The 17,799-nt window shown below is 48.0% G+C and overlaps 2 protein-coding genes across 8 annotated transcripts in view; one reads left to right on the top strand and one right to left on the bottom strand.

Annotated features, from left to right (window-relative positions):
- The first annotated feature begins 872 nt into the window (after window positions 1–872).
- CCDC92 (coiled-coil domain containing 92) lies at window positions 873–13,160 on the top strand. 7 transcript variants are annotated; one of them, XM_087880408.1, is made up of 5 exons: window positions 1,018–1,170; window positions 3,219–3,244; window positions 10,513–10,659; window positions 11,833–11,874; window positions 12,197–13,160. In XM_087880408.1, the coding sequence occupies exons 3-5, from the start codon at window positions 10,530–10,532 to the stop codon at window positions 12,973–12,975; spliced, it is 951 nt and encodes a 316-aa protein (XP_087736534.1). In that variant the 5' UTR covers window positions 1,018–1,170; window positions 3,219–3,244; window positions 10,513–10,529; the 3' UTR covers window positions 12,976–13,160. The 7 variants fall into 7 exon arrangements, with proteins under 7 accessions (XP_034284584.1, XP_087736534.1, XP_087736530.1 ...); XM_087880404.1 differs by having other exon boundaries at window positions 1,021–1,170; window positions 3,219–3,447; XM_034428693.2 differs by lacking the exon at window positions 3,219–3,244 and having other exon boundaries at window positions 873–1,170.
- A 1,902-nt stretch (window positions 13,161–15,062) lies between these two features.
- Window positions 15,063–17,799, bottom strand: part of DNAH10 (dynein axonemal heavy chain 10) — a 74,969-nt gene continuing 72,232 nt past the window's right edge. Inside the window, exons 76-79 of the mRNA XM_087880402.1 lie at window positions 17,354–17,521; window positions 16,585–16,765; window positions 16,055–16,200; window positions 15,063–15,464 (exon numbers count right to left, since the gene is read on the bottom strand). Coding sequence (XP_087736528.1) covers window positions 15,318–15,464; window positions 16,055–16,200; window positions 16,585–16,765; window positions 17,354–17,521 — 642 coding nt within the window. The 3' untranslated portion in view covers window positions 15,063–15,317. The remainder of the gene's footprint in view (window positions 15,465–16,054; window positions 16,201–16,584; window positions 16,766–17,353; window positions 17,522–17,799) is intronic.

The following is a 17,799-nucleotide window of genomic DNA, read 5'->3' as shown; positions in this document are numbered from 1 at the left end:
CCAAGGTTGAGAACCGCTGATCATCTTCAAAATATCCTTCAGTGATTTTCCAATTTGCTGGGCTACCATCAAGCCCATTTCTTTCATTTATCGATTGTGAAAACGAGGATCGGGGGACTTTTGATCCTGCCCGGATGTTTATTTGCAGAACGCCAATAAAAAAGAGACTTTATGAGTTGGTCTGTTTCTTTGCTTCGTCATATAAAGCCAATCATCCCAGCTGCAGCCTGCGCTGTCTGTGGATGATGGGACCTGTGCTCCCACTTGTCGGATTTCGGATCAGCAATGGATTCTTTCCCTCGAGAAAAAAATAAAATAAATGCCCGTTTAATTGAGGGTTTTGAGTTGTTAGGAAGTTTCGTTTGGCTGCAAATTTATAATTTAGTATAATGTACATATAGTACATTAATCACATTAAATCATTATGTATTATAAATTATCACTGACTATAATTATATATTTAAAATAATAGTATATAAAATATACTAGTATATAAATATAATAGTATATAAAATAAATAGTATATAAAAGTCTATAAGATAAATAGTATATAAAATATAATAGTATATAAAATATGCTATTGTATATATTATCTGATTATTATAACAACTATAATAACTATATGACCTAACGTGCAATTAATATACTTATATGCTGCTATTAGGTCAATAGATTATTATTATTATTATTATTATTATTATTATTATTATTATTATTATTATTATTATTATTATTATTATTATTATTATTATTGCTTCCTGGCCTTCCTGTCTGCTAAAGGGGTGAAACTGCACCGGTTGAACTTCCGCACAGCTCCTCTTTCCACGCCCCCGAGCTATGGAACGCCCCGCCCCCGAGGCCCCGCCCCCGAGTGGGCGGAGCCGTCAACGGAAAGGACGGGGAGGAAATAAAAAAAAAAAAAAAACTCGGCAACCGCTACCAGGGGAAGCGCCCAGCCGGTTGCCGTGGCAACGCGGCAGCTGTTTCGCCGCGGCTGCACCTGAGCCTCCGCGCCTGCGCAGTTCCCCTGCCCTCGACGTCACCCCCGTCCCCCTCCTCCCCTCCCTCCCTCCGCCTCGTCGCTCCCATTGGGGAGCAGCGCCCCCTCCCCTCGGCCTCCCTCCCCCCGGCAGGACCGGAGCGGGGCGGGGGGAGCATCGGCGGCGGCGGGTGAGTATCAGAACCCCCCCACCCCCACCCCACGCAGGTCCTTCCCATCATGCACCGCGCAGAGGAGGGGGGGAAGGGGACGGGAGGGGGGCTTTGGATGACTCACCCCTCCCATTTCAGCCCTGGGGGGGGTGGGGGGCGCTGGGAAGGGACCCCAACCCAACCTGCTTGAAATACAGAGGAAGGGGAGCTCCCCCCCCCCGCGCCTCAAGAGGGTGAGGGAGCTGTAGGAGGAGGGAGGGGGCGTGTTTTCCTACAGGGGGAGACCCCTCCCCAATTAGAGAGAGAGGTCTCCCTCTGGGAAGGCTGAGAGGAGCCCCCACCCCCACCCCATGGAAGATGGGTGGTTTCCCCCCATGGAATGACTTTCAGGGAGACCCTCACTGAAGGAGAGTGTCCCCCACTCTCTAAAGAACTTAGTGAGTAGCCTGTCTATCTATCTATCTATCTATCTATCTATCTATCTATCTATCTATCTATCTACCATATCATTATCTATCATCTATCGATCATCAATCTATCATTATCTATCTATCTATGTCTGTCTGTCTATATTATCTATCATCTATCATCATCTATCAATCTATTATCTATCTTTCATCTATCATAATTTGTCTATTAATTATCTATCTATCATCTCTATCATCTATCTTCTATCTATCAATCTATCATCAATCTATATCTCATCTATCATATCTCTTTGTCTATCATCTATCATCAATCTATATATCTCATCTATTATCTATCATTATCATCTATCTATCATCTATCAATCTCTTATCTATCATCTATCAATCTGTCTTATCTATCCTATCAAACTATCATCTATCAATCTATCTTATCTATCATCTATCAATCATCAATCTATATCTCATCTATCTATCATTATCATCTATCATCTATCAATCTCTTATCTATCATCTATCATCTATCAATCTATCATCAATCTATATCTCATCTATCATTATCTATCATCTATCTATCTATCTATATCTCATCTATCATCTATCTATCTATCATTTATCATTTATCTATTATCTCTAACTATCGTCTCTATCATCTATCCATATCTATCACCCCTAGGTATCATCTGCTCTATCTTATCTCTGTCTATCATCCCTATGTGTCTGCCTATCCCTATCTCTCTATTTAACTATCATCTCTTATCTGTGTACAGGTAGTCCTCGACTTACAACGGGTCATTTAGTGACCGTTCAAAACGACGACAGCACTTAATGACCCGTGGCAGCATCCCCGCCGTCACGTGATCAAAATTCGGATGCTTGGCAAATGACTCATATTTATGACCGTTGCAGCATCCTGGTGTGTGTGTGTCCCATGATTCCCCTTTTGCGTCCTTCTGAATCTGGGGAAGCCAGATTCATTTAACAACCCCGTGATTAACATAACAGCTGCAACAAGCGGCAAGCAAGGTCATAAAAGAGCCTTGGTAGTACAGGGGTTTAAGGCACCCTGTTATTAAGCTTATTAAGACCAGCTGCCTGCAATTACTGCAGGGTTCGAATCTCACCAGGCTCAAGGTTGACTCAGCCTTCCATCCTTTCTAAGGTAGGTAAATTGAGGACCCAGTTTGTGGGGGCAATAAGCTGATTTTGTATAAATATACAAAAGAATGAAGGCTATTGCTTAGCGCATTGTAAGCCGCCCTGAGTCTCTGGAGAAGGGCGGCATATAAATCAAATTTAAAAAAAGGGGGGGGGCGAAACGCACTTCACAAATGTCTCCCTTAACAACATAAATGTTAGGCTCCATTGTGTTCGTAAGCCGAGGACCTCCTGTATTAAATCTAATTTCACCCTCCACCTTTCCCTCTGGCTTCGAAACCTGCCTGCGGAATAGAATTGTGGTGTTCGCTGCTGTTTTTTATTTATTTATTTATTTAAAAAGTCTCCTTTTACTTGGAAGAATCAGTCTGGTTTTCACTTTAGAGAAAGGGAGGCTTCCGAAGGGCAGCCACAGAGGGTGTGGAGGCGACGAGGACCCCTCCCCTTAACACACACCGCATGCAAACACATTTTCCTTTGCAGCGTGTGCGGACCGGCCAAGACGCAAGGTGGGAAGATTGTGGCATGGTTGCGATGCTCCAGTCTCAGCGCAGGCCCTTCACCCTCCTGGAAATGATAGCAAACAGACCAAGTCCAGCTTCTCGCTAGGATGCTGCCCCTCCCTCTTGTCTCTCCTCCCCCCACCCCTTCCATCTCACAAGCTAGCTAGCTGTCTGGCTGTCTGATATCCTACATGCTTCTCCAGCCGAAGGTGGGACATTCGCCGGGATGGGAGGGTCTCCTCCCCGTTTTTGTTAACCACTGGATGGGAAATGTGTGAACTGCGCCGGGAGTGGGGTGGTGGGTTGCTGAGCCTTTAGCAATGCGATGGAAACGGGTAATTTAAGGAAAAGTGGTGGTGTAAAGGGGGGGCTTGGAAAGTCCAAGGGTGGATCCTTAAGTTCCTTGCCTGCATTGCAGGTGGAAAAAAAAAAAAGAGACCGCGTCTTTTTTTGGGGGGGGGTAAAATGTGTGTGTGATACGTGTGCAGACGAAAACGGCTTTCCTTTCGCTTCCTTCTTACGCAGCAAGATTTCACTCCGGGGGTAACACCGCAGCTCGGCGGGGTGCTGAATGGACCGCGACGTCTCCCATCCTCGGGGAGGGGGGCTTTTTGGGGTGGGGAGTGTAAATCCTTGGGGAGCAGGAGATTTTTGAGAATGCACGTGTAAAGGGGGTGAGTTTGTCGATGGGCTACTTTTTAACGGTGGTTTTAATTTTTGTTTTATTCATTTTTAGTGGAAAGGCTGCGCATTTGGGAGCATCGGATCCGGTGGGTGTCTCGGGATCCAAATTGTGAGGCTTTACTTGGAAAACTGAACGGCATGGAGGGCGGGGTGGGGGGGCTTCTTTCCTTTGTCATGGTAGTTTTTGGGGAGTCTTTTGGGGAAAAATTAGGCAGCCGTGCCTTGAGGGAGGGGGTTGCCTGCGTAAAGTTAGGGGTGCCATAAAAACATGAAATGTTAACTCTCTATTCAGCCTGGAAGTTTTTATGAATCATCTTTTGAATGCATCGTTTGAACCTTTTTTTCTTCTCAAAGGCTGTTACTTTTTTTTTAAGCCGGTCCAACTTAAATATCATGGCTACGAAGTGCTGAATGGTAGACAGGCAGTTGTGAGTCCAGGTGGCTGAAACCAAACTCCGCTCTTTTGTGAGGTTGTAAAGGACAGGAAACTGCACCCACAGCAGGAATAAATGCGCAGATCTTCCTCTAGAGGAAGCCCCTTTCTCGATAGGAGAGGGATGAAGCTTACAAACTTCCAGAAAGTTAGAAGATGGCGTTAAAAAAGAGGACATTTCTTGCAGAAGTCTGGCCTTAAAAGCGTGTAAGTAAGTGTGTCTCCAAGTGTCGGCAATGCCGGTGAACTTTGTGCCACCTTTAAGGTGATTTTATATTTAATTGGATGAAGCCAGATGGTGTCACCACTTGTTTGTGTGAAGCAACTAATATTTCAGCGAGTAATTAACAGCGAGCGCACCCATCGGCATTCACGCAAGACTCGTGGGTGGCGTGGGGCACTGCCCAGCCGTATGAAACGCCAAGCTGGTGTATTTTAGGCCTGCGGTTTTGGATTGGATGAATTAGAACGGAGTCTGTGGCTCTCAGTTTAGGGTCTCCGTAAAAGGGGGACTGTTTCGCGTAAGAGCTGGAGGCTAAACTTTGCTCTCTTCCTCTTCCAAAGAGGTTTGGTCTTTTACTGCAATGCACAGTCAAAAAAAAAATATTATGATTATTTTGCAGCTGGGTCTTGCTAAGCATCGCATCTCGGCTTTCCAAGGCTCAGCTCTGGAAAGCTGTTGTGCATTACAGTCTTATTTCCATTAGCCCGTTTGCTACCACGGGGCGGTTATTATTTGATTTCTAAAGCTGCCCATCTTGGTTAAGTGATGGTTCTGGAGATCTGGGTGGGGTCCGGCAGTCTTAACAGCAACATTAGGTCTAGACTGTCGGCCACTTCCCTGTCCTTGCTTAACTGGACTTGTTGATTCGTTTTGTACATCGTGATCATCAAGAGACCCTTAAAAAGGAGAGTTTTTCTCTCCGTTGGGCCATTTTGATTTGTAACGTCTCTCTCCTAAAGCTGGAATTGATGGGAAAACTCCTCTCTCTCTCCCTTTTTTATGATCGGGAAGGCGATTTTTAAACGCTTTCAAAGCGAAGGTCCTCCTGTTCCCACTGTTGCAGTTTTGGGTGGTGGAAGGACGGGGGAAAGTAAAATGAATGGACTGACGGAGGATTCTGCCGAATAGCCCAGTTTGTCGGCCTTTGCCAAAATCTTGTCTGCACTATGCTATAAGTGGGTGGCAAGTCGCCACCAACGCCGTGTTGGGAGCTGCCAGCTTGGGAGCCGTGGCCCACCAGGGATGGGTAATCGTGGGGCTTGTCCGTATTTCCAGAAAGTGTTTGGGGGGAAAAAAGCAGGCGAGATTAGCTCATCCTTTTGTCTGTGTGCGACTGACGATGTCCTCTTAATTGTTCTCCCTTTCCTGCTCCATCACTGCCTTGTCACAGGGAGCTAAAAATAACACTGCAGAGACATTAAGGGCCGAGACATTCCCGCAGGTCGGCTGGAAGCGAACCAGAGCAGCCTTGTCTGGAAAATTAGGATGGGAGAAGAGGATGCGGGTGTGATGGAACCAGCCTTCGCATTCCCCCCCCCAAAAAAAGAGGACAGTCGGTCTCAGGATCATTTATTACAGCTTTTGGAAAGAGCCGGAATGTCGAGACTTCTTACCATCGTGTGTGTGTGTATGTGTGTGTGTGTCTATCTGGATGCTGGCCACCTCAGTTTGTCTCACGACTTTAACTTTGTCCATTTCTCTGGATCTGCACAATTCAGTTAACAGTGATAGAGTTGGAAGGGGGCTTGGAGGTCATGTAGTCCGACCCCTCGCTCTTGTGCAGGAGATCTATGCAGTTTCTGATAAATGGCTGTCCGGTTTCTTCTTAAAAGCCTCCAGTGATGGAGCACTTACAACTTCTGGAGGCAAGTCGTTCCGCCGGTTAATTCTTCTCACTGTCAGGAAATTTCTCCTTCGTTCTAGGTTGCTTCTCTCCTAGGTTAATTTCCATCCGTTGCTTCTTGTCTTGCCTATAGTTGCGTTGGTGAATAAGGCGGCCCCCCTCTTCGTTGGGGCAGCCCTTCAAGTATTGGAAGACAGCTATCGTGTCACCCTGAATCATCCTGAACGAAGGCTATGCTATTGCAGACTTCAGCCCTTGTTCTTTGTGTTTTCTCTAGTCCCGCGCAAGTTTATGAGTTCTTTAGTTTATGACTCCTGCAACTGAGATGCTTCTTTCATCCTTGGCAATTGAGCTAATTAGAGAGGGACCGATAATGGCGGTGATTAGATGGCAAGCAAAACAACCCCATCTATGTTTTCCAGGCTGGAAGGTAGAGTCCCTAGATCAGTGCTTCTCAACACTTGAGGTCAATTCTGGTTCAGACATCTCAAGTTGCCACGATTGAGAACATTTTGAGTACAATTCAATTCAGAATAGAGCTGGAAGGGACCTTGGAGGTCTTCTAGTCCAACCCTATACAATTTGAGACAAATGGCTGTCCAGTCTCTGCTTAAAAGCCTCCAGTGATGAAGCTCCCACAACTTCTGAAGGCAAGTTAATTGTCCTCACTGCTAGGAAGTTTCTCCTTAGTTCCAGGTTGCTTCTCTCCAGGATTAGTTTCCATCCGTTGCTTCTTGTCCTGCCTTCTGGTGCTTTGGAGAATAGCTTGACCCCCTCTTCTTTGGGGCAGCCCTTAAAATAATGAGATACTGCCATCATGTCACCCTTAGTCCTTCTTTTTCTCTAGACTGGCCGTGCTCAAATCCTGCAACCTTTCTTCATGTGCTTTTTGTCTCTTTGTTGCTCTTCTCTGCACTTTTTCCAAATTCTCAACCTCTTTTTTTTTTTTTTTTTTGTAATGTGGTGACCAAAACTGGATGCGGAATTCCAGGTGGGGCCTTCCTAAGGCTTTATAAAACGGTACTAACACTTCACATGATTTGCCTCTGTTTAGAACAGAATAGAATAAAATAAATAGAATAGAAATAGAAATAGAATTTTTTATTGGCCAAGTGTGATTGGACACACCAGGAATTTGTCTTTGGTGCATCTGCTCTCAGTGTACATAAAAGAAAAGATACGTTCATCAAGAATCATAAGGTACAACGCTTGTTGATAGTCATAGGGTACAAATAAGCAATCAGGAAACTATCAGTATAAATTGTAAGGATACAAGCAACAAAGTTAGTCATACAGTCATAAGTGGGAGGAGATGGGTGATAGGAACGATGAGAAGATTAATAGTCATGCAGACTTAGTGAATAGTTTGACAGTGTTGAGGGAATTATTTGTTTAGCAGAGGGATGGCATTCGGGAAAAAACTGTCCTTGTGTCTCGGTGCTCTATAGCGTCATTTTGAGGGTAGGAGTTGAAACAGTTTATGTCCAGGATGCGAGGGGTCTGTAGATATTTATGCCACCAAGCAAGGATCGTGTTATCTTTTTTGGCGGCTGCTGCAGCCAAATTTCGAAAGACAACCCTCAAGGCCAGAGCTGATCCTGTAGCATTCTGTAGAATTTGTCCAGGTTTCCTGACCCTGGGCGGGGCAGCAGTAAATATTAATGGCTCCTCTTCCCTGCAAACTCTGGGCTTTTGCAAAGAAAAATAAAACCACAGGGAATAACCTTGAGTTCTCCTACACCTTCCAAGTTGGCCTCGGACGGAGAGAAAGAGCTGAAGTAGAAAAGTCAGCATCGACCTACATTAAATTCCTACAAGATTCATTAGTTAACCATTTCCAGGCGCAGAGAAGGGAGAGCTGGGCAGCAGGGTGTCCTGGAAACGTTGCCGAGATAATGGATGAAGTCACCGGTCTGCCAAGGAACATCTTTTATACTTCGCTGAGAATCAATTTTAAAAATTGAGATCATATGACTTGCATAAAGCAGATTGCTTCCCTTCCCTCCAGCTTCAGAGCCACTCCGATGGGCGAGTCACACCATGCTGTGCTTTGTCACCTGATTTTTATTTTTATTTTTTTAGGGGTGGGGTGGGGGCAGAGGGGAATATTCAGTAAGGCATCAGTAAGACATCTGCAGATGAGGCTGCTTCTCCCAGACACATAATGTCACTGAGAAATGTCTACGAGGGAGGAGACCTTGAGGGTCTGGAAAAAAACAGGGGAGGGGGGTTTCTCTTCGGAGAACCCATTTCTCCCTTCGGCCCAGGATCTTCACTTGGGGTGACATGCTAGCCGTCTTCCAATACCTCAGGGGCTGCCACAAAGAAGAGGGGGGGGGGGGTTTCCATCTATTTTTCAAAGCACCTGAAAGCAGGACAAGAAGTGATGGATGGAGATTAACCAAGGGGAGAAGCAACCTAGAACTAAGGAGAAAATTCCTAACAGTGGGAACAATTAACTAGTGAAATTAACAATTAACCAGTAAAACTGCTTATCCTCCAACAGTTGTTGTTGTTAGTTGCGAAATCGTGTCCGACCGATCGCGACCCCATGGACAATGCTCCTCCAGGCCTTCCTGTCCTCCACCATCCTCTGGAGTCCATTGAAGCTCACGCCGACTGCTTCAGTGACTCTATCCGGCCACCTCGTTCTCTGCCGTCCCCTTCTTCTTCTTTTGCCCTCCATCGTTCCCAGCATTCGGCTCTTCTCCAGGGAGTCCTTCCTTCCTTCTCATTAGGCGGCCAAAGGATTTGAGTTTCCTCTTCAGAATCTGGCCTTCTCAAGAGCAGTCAGGGTTGACCTCCTCTAGGACTGACCGGTTGGATCTCCTTGCAGTCCTAGGGACTCGCAGGAGTCTTCTCCAGCACCAGAGTTCAAAGGCCTCCATTCTTTGGCCTTCTCAGACTTCCTTATGGTCCAACTTTCCCAGCCATCCATTGCAAATGGGAAAACCATAGCCTGGACTATACGCACTTTTGTTGCCAGGGTGGTGTCTCTGCTTTTTAGCAAGCTATCTAGATTTGCCATAGCTTTCCTTCCCAGGAACAGTAGAGGTTTTTAAGAAGAGATTGGACAACCGTTTGCCTGAAATGGTATAGGCTCTCCTGCTTGGACTAGAAGACCTCCAAGGCCCCTTCCAACTCTGCTACTGTTACTGTTCTGTTAAGGGCTGTTCTAACGCCTTCCAGATCTCGTGTTCCTCTGTGGAGAACCACGTCCTTGGCTTCAAAATGCCCTCTTGATGGAGGTCTCCTTAGTCTTGATGGACGCGGCTCAAAACCTTTGGGAGTATCATGGTTTAGCCAACGCTCTAAACCATCCTCCGTTGATCTTCGGTCTCTGTTGTTGAAAGGAAGGATTATCATGGGTTGATCCGAGATCTCCATCAGGCTGGTGGCATCTAAGCTGGCTTTGGAGGTGGTTTGGGCAGCTCAGGTGGTAGTACCCCAGTGTCCTTGGGTTTCTCCATCCTCGCATTCAAGGACACCTGTTAGGGAATCGCTGGAACTATAACATCCACTCCCTGGTGGTAACAGTGATGTTGACGTCCAAACTCAGAAGTCCTCCGTTCCAGAAACTTCTTTGCAGGTGTCTATGGAGATTCTCAATCATCCAAACCATGGTTGTCCCAGGGGTGCTTTTTCCAAAAAGGCAACCAGACTTTCTTGGGGTGGGGGTTGGTTGTTCCCTTGAAAATGTTTCGCTTCTCATCCGAAGGAGCCTCTTCAGTTCCTTGCAGGCGTTGGGCATTCCTTGAGGGCAGAATTTGCTGGTCTGATGAATGTTCGTTCGGTCTTCTGAGGATGAGGAGACGAGAACTCCCAAGGGCTCCTGGGCAGCCGATTTCCTTCTTCGAACCCCACTCCAAAGTCTCTCTGATGCCAATTCCATAAATACGTGGATCCAACTGAAGACCACCCGGTGGCATCTTCCCCCTCTCTCCCCTCCTCTCCCCTCCCCTCCCTCTCACCCATTATGACCACACAGCTATCCCAAGCAGGTGGAGAGTTCTACAGGTGGTGAGCTCCAACTGAAAATATCAGTGATGGTAAATGAAGAGAAGGATCCTTCCCAATTTCCAACTTTCGGGCTCTCCGTGGACCCCGGCAGGTGGCTGATGCGGCCTTCGCTAGCCTTTTCGTAGGGTGGCGCCGATCGTCTCTCCCCCCCCCACCCTTCAACCCCCCCCGGCTTCGTTTTGATCTCTTCTTCCTCCTCCTCGCCAAGCGATACCTTCTGTGTCATCTAAAGGTGCGCTCCCTCCTTCCTTCCCTCTCTCCTTCCCTCCCTTTTCTTTCCCTCCCTCCAGATTTGCTGGATGCCAGGATGGCAGCATCGAACCTGGAAAACCAGCTGCACAGCGCCCAAAAGAATTTGCTTTTCCTCCAGAGGCAGCACGCAGATACCCTCAAGGGGCTGCACACCGAGATCCGCCGCCTGCAGCAACACTGCACAGGTACCGGGAGAAAAGGAAAAGATGGCTTGGGGAAACAGGGCTCCTCAATGTACAGGTAGTCCTCGACTTACGGCCACAATTGAACCCAACATTGCCATCGCTAAGCGAGACGTTGGCTCAGGGAGTTTTTCAGCCCTGTGTTACGACCTTTCCGGCTGCCGTCGTTAAGACAATCGCTGCACTCGATATAGGTTAGCGACCCGGTTGTTAAGTGAATCCAGCTCTCCCTTTGACTTTGCTTGTCAGGGGGAATCCCGTGATCCCAGGACAACTGCAACCGTCATAAAGACGAGTCGGTTGCCAAGCGCCTGAATTTGGATCATGGGGATGCTGCAAAGGTCGTAACTGTGAAAAACGGTCGTTAAGTCACCTTTTTCGGTGCGTTTGTTAGCTTTGGTCACTAAAGGAGCTGTTGTTAAGTCGAGGACTGCCTGTCTTTGCTGGCTGGGGAATTCTGGGAGTTGAAGTCCCCCCCATCTTGCAAGAGAACACACTGGGCGGATAACATATATTTTTTAATTCTTTGGCTTGGCTGATGTGTCCAGATTTGGGGGCAGAGGGAACTTCTGTTGCCTGCTGATAGCATTTACAGATAAGTGGAGAAAGGGAAAAAGGTAAAAGTTCTCCTCGCACATTTGTGCTAGTCATTCCCGACTTTAGGGGACGGTGCTCATCTCCGTTTCAAAGCCGAAGAGCCAGCGCTGTCCGAAGACGTCTCCGTGGTCATGTGACCGGCATGACTCAATGCCAAAGGCACACGGAACGCTGTTCCCTTCCCACCAAAGATGGTCCCTATTTTCCTACTTGCATTTTTTTACCTGCTTTCGAACTGCTAGGTTGGCAGAAGCTGGGACAAGTCACGGGAGCTCACCCCGTTACGCGGCACCAGGGATTCGAACCGCTGAACTGCCGACCTTTCGATCGACAAGCTCAGCCTCTTAGCCACTGAGCCACCGTGTCCCTTAAGTGGATAAAAGTGCCATGTAAATAAAGTAGGTTTCCCAGCGTGGAGATTGGTCACTCTGCAAGTCAACGGTCATAAAGTGGCGTTAGTTTTCCAGAAAGGCCCGTTAAAATGTTCTCTGGGTTTCGTTTATGAGTTGCCCGGTTTCCCCAGGAAGATTCAGCCGAGAGTGAGTTTCAACAATATCCTAACTCTTGTCTGTTTTTCAGATCTGACCTACGAGTTGACTCTCAAAAGTTCAGACTTGACAGGTGAGGCATCTGAACGTATCCGCGTATAACCCTCCTTCCGTACTTAAGGTATTCTTCAAACGTTGTGGAAGGGGCATTTTCATTGCTGCGGTTTTTATGTGACGTCCGAGTTTTAAATCAAATTCCTTTATTTTCTTCTGCATTTCCTTGCCGGCAACCTCGGGCGGTGTTTTTACAGGGAAGGCAGTTCGCCTGCCATGTTTTTTTTCCCAGCGACCGACGCGAGAAAACCGTTCTGCTTCTCGGCTCGCTTTGTGGAATGTCGGTCTTGAATCCCCTTTTGAAAAATAAAAACCCTCCTTCTCTCTCCTCCCTCTTTCAGAAAATGGGATTTCGAGGAGCGAAGAGCTCAGAAGGAAATGCGAAGAGCTGGAGGCCCAGCTCAAAGCAAAGGAGATGGAAAACAACGAATTATTGAAAGAGCTTGAGCAGAAAAATGCCATGATCGCGGTGCTGGAGAACACCATCAAGGAGCGGGAGAAGAAATACTTGGAAGAGTTAAAGATGAAAAGCCATAAATTGAACATGCTCTCCAGCGAACTGGAGCAACGGGCCGGCACCATCGCCTACCTGACCTCCCAGCTCCACGCCACCAAGAAAAAACTCATGAGCTCCAGCGGGACGTCGGACAGCTCTCCGTCCGGAAGCCCCGTGCTCTCCGGCTACAAACCCGCTCCTCCCAAAGAGAAGCTTCCGGAAACTCCGCGACGCCGGATGAAGAAGAGCCTGTCCACGCCGCTCAACCCCGAATTTGAGGAGGCCTACCGATTAGGCTCGGATAGCCGTAAGCTGCTGCTGCGGGAGCCGGTGGATGCCATGCCTGACCCCACGCCCTTCTTACTGGCCAGGGAATCCACCGAGCTGCACCTTCTGAAAGAGAGGCCTTTAGTCATCCCACCCATCCCGTCCGAGCGCACTTCGTCCGAGCCCCACAGCCCGGCCCGGGAGAGGCAACACAAGAGCCACGTTGGGGTGGCCCACCGCATCCACCACGTCCCTCCCGCCCAGCCCCAGCCGCCCGAGGTGGAGACGCTGGCTGTGGACCAGGTGAATGGAAGCAAAATGGTTCGCAAGCATTCGGGGACGGATCGGACTGTTTGAACCCGGGCGCTTGGAGGGGACTCTCGGCGGTCAGCAGAGGGCCGGGCTGCACCTCCCCTCCCTCCCTCTTCCGAGCGCCCCCCCTCCCCCCGCGTGCATGCCAAAATCTTTCCAGAACTAGAGTCACTTCTTCCTCACCTGTTCTTATTGCAGAGTTATCTACCTAATGAAACGCTGTAGCCAAACTCAGGTGTGTCTGCCTGAATTGCTTGCTTCTGATGCGCCTTTCATTTATTCGGGGCGCGCCAAGGAGGCCCCACGCCCGGCCCTCCCATAGCCCTAACGAAAACAGCCAGCTCACCATCAGCCCCGCCGCGCTGTGTATCGGCTCTTAACAGTAAAAGCCTTCCCTAATCTGTCCCTTCGCACAGTCATGATAAATTCTTATTTTCGAGGGTGGGGTGGGGCAGCCTGGACCCCCACACACACGCAGGTGCCGGGGTGGTGGTGGTAGGAAGGAAGAGCAGCCGAAGGAGACACCCCACCCCATACTCTGTCCGCCTTTCCGGCACGTGACCTTAATCACAATGTTCCTTTTTCCTTTGTTCACGTTTTTATCTACTAATCGACTAAAATCCCAACAAACTCTTATTTTGCTAATCCTGGCTGAGCTTGTTTGTGTCCTTTGTTGAAGGTGTGGAGGAGGGTTGTGGGGGGGGAAGGGAGTGGAAGAGGGCGGAGAGGAGGAACGGACGCCGCCCACCGTTGTGGAGTGGAAGGGGTCTCTGTTGGAGATGGAGAGCCAACCAACCATCGGGGTGATTACGAGGGTCTTCTGAAGGCCATCTTGGGTGCTTGGTTGGAGGGGCTGCAATCTGGTAGTTCAAAATTCAGCTGGAGGATAGGAATAACCAAAGTTGGAAGGGACCTTGGAGGTCTTCTAGTCCAACCTCCCTGCTTAAGCAGAAGACCCTATACCCGTGATGGTGAACCGATGACATGCGTGCCAGAGGGGAGGAACAGAGTCCTCTCTCTCGGCACACACACGCTGTTGCCAGCTGCTTTTCTGGTTTCTGAAAAATGGCCTGGAAAACGGTCTGAAAATGGCCCCCCAAAAAAGCCGGAAACTGCCCCAAAAACCGTTGGAAAACAGCCTGAAAACAGGCCAAAAACAGCCTGAATGTGGCCCCAAAACAGGTATGCGCGCACCGACTGGCTGGTCTGGTTTCCGGTGCTCCGCTGCCTGCACATGCATGCACATTAATGTGCTTTCCTGTTTGGGCATTCGGTGCCGAAAAGGTTCGCCCTCACTGCGCTATACCAGGGGTGGGCAAATGTGGCCCTTTTACAACCTGTGGACTTCTGGGAGTTGAAGTCCACAAGTTGTAAAAGGGCCACATTTGCTCACCCCTGCCCTATACCATTTTGTCCAGTCTCTTTTGAAAAACCTCCAGTGATGGAGCACCCAAAAATTCCAGAAAAAGAAGATTATCCTACTTTTCAAGATAAGCTTATGATATTCCTTTTGCGGTGGATTTAAAAAAAAAAAATGTTTAGTGTTTCTCAACTATGGTAACTTGAAAACCTATAGACTTCAACTCCCAGAATTCCCCAGCCAGCATCTCGAATTCTGGGAGTTGAAGTCCGCCGGTCTTCAAATTGCCAAGAGAGAGAAACTCTGATTTAGGTCGGTGTTTAATGGAATGACAAAAGGCACTTACTCTGAACACGATACCATTTTAAAACGCCTGGCATGAACCAGCGTCGATTTAGAACCTTCTAATTTCTTTCTGGGTCAAATTTTACTGCCAAGCTTCTGCTCCAAGAATTTGAGAGGAACAACACCGTGAAATTTAAAATCTTTCTTACAGATTAAGGAGATAATTTTCACTGGTGTGGGTTTCACTAGGCAGGGTTTAAAACTGCATCCACACCGAGAAAAATCAGCCAAAAAAGGACCATATAAATCCATTTTCAAGCCAGACGGACAAGTTAAATCCGCTGTAACGAAACCCATGGCTTTATGTGGAACTGTTATCAAGTCACATATTTATTTTTGGGATAACAATAAATAAGTTAAACTTTCCTGGTTGTCGCCTTAGCTTTAGACCCCCCTCACCCCCCAAAACTACGTCTTTTACATCAAACACATTTGCAAAATTATTTATTGATATAAAGTGCAATATATAAATATTTGTTTAAAAAACAACAACAACAACAAAAAAGAACAAGAAATGGCAACTGAAAATTAAACAAACCTGCAAAAAGTAACTTTGCAACCTGGAAGCCTCCAGTGGCCAGAGCAAGGAAGGAAAGTTGAGTTTTTTTTTTCGACTGTCGTCTTTCTTCACCTCTTCCCCACAAATTGGTTAACAGAGCTATTGGCGTGGCTGCACCGATGCTTAATCGGCATTTAAGGTGAGGCAAACCCCTTGGAGGACCCAGTGAGAAATATGCCTTGTGGTAAAGAGATCAGCTTCAAATACTAATCCAACCCCCATAGCGTTTCTCCGCATGGACGTCGTGTAGACCGGGGTCCGGAAAGTGTTCTAAAAAAAAAGAAAACCAGCATGATGTCCTCGTTTTTTAAAAAAAAAAAAGCAGACAAAACCTACAGAAGTGAATAATTGTAGTTCAGGATTGAACTGGGGGGGTTCCTGGGGGCGCTCTGAGCTTGGTTTTCTTACAGACGTTTCATGACCCAACTAGGGAACATCATCAGTGCTAGAAGGGAGGGTGGGGTTTGCTCCCTGTTTATATCCGAGCAGTAAACAACACTCCAATCAAGGAACTAATGCCACAAACTCTAAACAGCAGCCTAATCGAAGGACCAGCAAGACCACTGCCACCTACACTGATAAGGGCAAGGCTCTTGTGTATAAGGAGAGAGCAAACCTCACTCCCACTAGCGCTGATGTTACCTAATAGGGTCATGAAACGTCTTCAAGAAACCCACCAAAACTCGAACAGCCCCAAGGGCCCCACCATTACCAGACCACCTGCCAAACGAAGTGCCCATCTTTGAACCGTCAATGAGAGAGAAGGTCATCCCTGTCTGGGAAGAAATATCCCTTCTCCCACCCACCCCCAACCTCCAAATCAAAAAACCCACCGCCAGCGTGCGACCTCAGCCTCGTACCTGCAGCTTGAGCCGATGGGCCTCGATGGGAATGATCTTCAGGATGGGCAAATCCACCACCAGCACTTTGGGCTTGCTCCTGGTCAGGCAGCCGTTGTCCAGGTCCCAATCGGCCCCCTCCAGGTACAGGCCGGAGACAAAACACCCTGGAGGGAGGGAGAAGGGAGGCGCCCAGCCCCGAGAGAGGGTCCTCAGCTACCTCGCATTGTAGAAATGCTGCGCCACCCCCCCCTCAACAAATACAGGGCTGGACTCACACATACAGGGACGACTCGCACCCTGGCCAGCCCTTCTTTACCCTCCCACCATCGGGAAGGGAGATATAGAAGCATAGGCAGCTGCACAAACAGGCTGAAGAAGAGTTTTTATCCTTGGGCTGCCAGGCTCCTGAATGCGAAATAACATCGTAACTACGTAGTATATAAGAGCCTTGGTGGCGCAGCAGACTAAAGCGCTGTTAAGTAGCACCAGCTGCCTGCAATTACTGCGAGTTCGAATCTCACCAGGCTCAAGGTTGAACTCAGCTTTACCTTGGCCCGGTCGTTCCGTGACCTCGTCCGCGGTCCGGTATTTGGTGACTTGGGTGTATAAAGTGGAGCGGTCAAGCGGCCAGCCGTTCTTTCTGCAGGTGGCTTGGACAAGCGCCGTGAGGTAGGACTCGGGAATGTGCAGCCCTGACAGCCACATGACGCTCGGCTCGCTTTCTTCAACCTAAGGGCAGCAAGGAAAACTCGATTTGTGTTGTGGCCTGTGGGCCGCCGGCCCCTCCAGCAGCCAAATCGGAGGAGCGTTTGCAACTTCTGGAGGCAAGGAGTTCTGCTGATTAATTGTCCTGACTGTCAGGAAATTCCTCCTTAGTTCTAGGTTGCTTCTCTCCTTGATGAGTTTCCACCCATTGTTTCTTGTCCTGCCTTCAGGTGCTTTGGAGAATAGCTTGACTCCCTCTTCTTCGGGGCAGCCCCTGAGATACTGGAAGACTGCTATCATGTCTCCCCTAGTCCTTCTTTTCATTAAACTAGACATACCCAGTTCCTGCAACCGTTCTTTGTATGTTTTAGCCTCCAGTCCCCTAATTATCTTCCTTGCTCTTCTCTGCACTCTTTCCAGAGTCTCCACATCTTTTTTTACATTGTGGTGACCAAAACTGGATGCAAGCATTCTAAGGGTGGCCTTGCCAAGGCATTATATGCCAAAAGTGACCTGAGCATGCTCTGGAAAGGGGGGTCCTCTACCCCAAAGCACAGCCTCTCCCCCACTTAACAAGGGTGCTGCGATGGGGCTGTGTGTGTGTCTACCTACCCACGATGTGTACTGCAGAAACCTGTTCTTAAAATAAATCATCCAGTTGCCCAGGGTCTTCAGCGTATCGGGAGCCAACTTCCTCCAGATGTTTGGAATGTGACCGTTGAAGAGAGCCCGGGCCACTTCGTCCAGTTCGTTGCTCATGCCAACCTCCCCAGCCAAGGCCTGAGCGGAAGACAACAAAGGATGCTTGGTCCACTTGCCATTCAAGATGAGAAAAAACAAAGTAGAATAGAACAGGACAGAATAAGGAATAGAATAGAATAAGGAATAGAATGAGAATAGAGTAGAGTAGAGTAGAGTAGAGTAGAGTAGAGTAGAGTAGAGTAGAGTAGAGTAGAGTAGAGTAGAGTAGAGTAGAGTAGAGGAGTGGAGTGGAGTGGAGTGGAGTGGAGTGGAGTGGAATGGAATGGAATGGAATAGAATAGAATAGAATAGAATAG

The sequence above is a fragment of the Pantherophis guttatus genome, chromosome 17 (assembly GCF_059756535.1).
Source record: "Pantherophis guttatus breed Tessera chromosome 17, ASM5975653v1, whole genome shotgun sequence".
NCBI lineage: Eukaryota > Metazoa > Chordata > Lepidosauria > Squamata > Colubridae > Pantherophis > Pantherophis guttatus.
This window is presented reverse-complemented; position numbering and strand designations above follow the sequence as displayed.

Excerpts from the sequence above, each read along its gene's own strand:
- CCDC92 (XM_087880403.1), top strand. The coding sequence starts at position 1,532 with ATGACTTTCAGGGAGACCCTCACTGAAGGAGAGTGTCCCCCACTCTCT. Across the intron at positions 1,590-10,512 it reads CCCACTCTCTAAAGAACTTA|ATTTGCTGGATGCCAGGATG; the intron begins GTGAGTAGCCTG and ends CCCTCCCTCCAG. Across the intron at positions 10,660-11,832 it reads CCTGCAGCAACACTGCACAG|ATCTGACCTACGAGTTGACT; the intron begins GTACCGGGAGAA and ends TCTGTTTTTCAG.